Genomic DNA, 1,691 nt, shown 5'->3' with positions numbered 1-1,691 from the left:
CATTTAAAAACTGCATTTTGTGTTTACTTGTGTTATCTTTGACTAATGTTTAAATTTATTTGATGATCTGAAACATTTAAGTGAGGAAAACATGCAAAATAGTAAGAAATCAGGAAGGGGGCAAACACTTTTTCACACCACTGTAGTTGTATGAAAATTGACTGCTATCATAGCATGTGCATTTGCTTATATGGTATGGGAAAAAAAAGCAACTGCATGGAGAATCTCCTCTGCATGTGCACACCTACCTTACTCCTCCACTAATGTTCAGAATTTTAACACAAACTTCATTACAAAAATGCTTCGATTTTAATGAAGCATTTGTTCAACTACAAAAAATGTTTTCATTTCTTAAAGGGTCATTGTTACTAATAATAATATTAATAATAATTGTTATACCACATATGGTGATACTGTGAAACCATGATATTTTCTGATATGGTTATCATATCGTGAAAATCTTATACTGTTGCAACACTAAAACCAGGAAAAATGGACGTCCATCACTATTCTATCACTGTAAACCACTATAAAAATTAGCATTATATACATAGAAGATGGCACTACACACACACACACACACACACACACACACACACACACACAAACATATCTTTCCACCACTCATTATCTATTGTTAGCCTTCACTGGCAGGTCACTTCATCCATTTTCCCCAAACACTTGAACAGTGAAGGTAGCAGTCACACACCCTGTCACACATGTCTTCAGTTACATTGTCGATTTTGTTAATCTAATTTCACTTCGGTATTTTCCTCTTTAGTCAGAAAATAAAACACAGCTGAAGTCTTGGTTTGTCATTTGGAAAGGACAGGTCTGGAAGAGGGTACCCCGCCCCCTGGCTCGTGCACACAGACAGTTACTCCGCACAGAGAGATGCTCTTACCCACAATAACCAACGTTACACAGAGCTGGCTCTACCCACAGCAAACACATCAGCAATAACACTTTTTTACCAGCTTTATTTATAATAGCCTACTACTCATAATAACCTAGTTAGCTACCTCTCGTTGTGTCACACCAATGTATTAATTTGTATTTTTCGAGCTTGTGTAACGTAAGCCACTGAGCTAAGGCGACCCATCGTCAGTTAGGCTTTAAAATGACATTAAATGTAGTGAAATTAGAAGTTAGCTGACAGATATGCTAACATGCAGCATGATAATTTGTACAAAAATTGCCAACTTACCACCAAAGACGCTACAAACTCTCGTCTCTCCATGTTCCGCTCTCACAAGCTTCTCTTTCCACTCGCACCGCCCGAAAATTTGTATCTGTTGAGCATGTTTGACACTGACGGTGTTCAAAACATGCCTGATGTCAAGGACGCTGCCATATTGGTTGAATAACTTCCGCATTACGTCATGACGCATGCAATCACGTGACGTCGAACGCTGTTCAGTGAGTAGAGTTCGTGTGACTTCACTAACTCTGGTTAAATTCTAAACTGTACTGGATTTAATGGTAGCCTATTAAGACTACAGCTATCAGCTTGAAGGCATCTAGGGTTTGTGTGTAGAGATTGCAAACAAGAACACTGAACAAATAAAATAATAAAAATAAATAAATAAAAAGAATAAAAGAAATTAGCTACTATGAAGAATACCCAACTGTAGCCACACAGCAGTGATGCTCAGTGTGCAGTAGTCATAGAGATAGTGATGGTGAGTTAA

The 1,691-nt window shown here is 37.7% G+C and overlaps 1 protein-coding gene across 1 annotated transcript in view; it reads right to left on the bottom strand.

Moving 5' to 3' along the window:
• slc25a26 (solute carrier family 25 member 26) overlaps nt 1-1,376 on the bottom strand; it is an 84,407-nt gene extending 83,031 nt beyond the window's left edge. The window contains exon 1 of the mRNA XM_050037176.1: nt 1,208-1,376. Within this exon, the coding sequence (XP_049893133.1) occupies nt 1,208-1,240 (33 nt within the window). The 5' untranslated portion in view covers nt 1,241-1,376. The remainder of the gene's footprint in view (nt 1-1,207) is intronic.
• Between the last annotated feature and the right edge of the window lie 315 nt (nt 1,377-1,691).

Source organism: Epinephelus moara, chromosome 24 (genome assembly GCF_006386435.1).
Source record: "Epinephelus moara isolate mb chromosome 24, YSFRI_EMoa_1.0, whole genome shotgun sequence".
NCBI classification, from domain to species: domain Eukaryota; kingdom Metazoa; phylum Chordata; class Actinopteri; order Perciformes; family Serranidae; genus Epinephelus; species Epinephelus moara.
The sequence above is the reverse complement of the archived record's forward strand: the minus strand, read 5'-3'. Positions and strand labels throughout refer to the sequence as shown.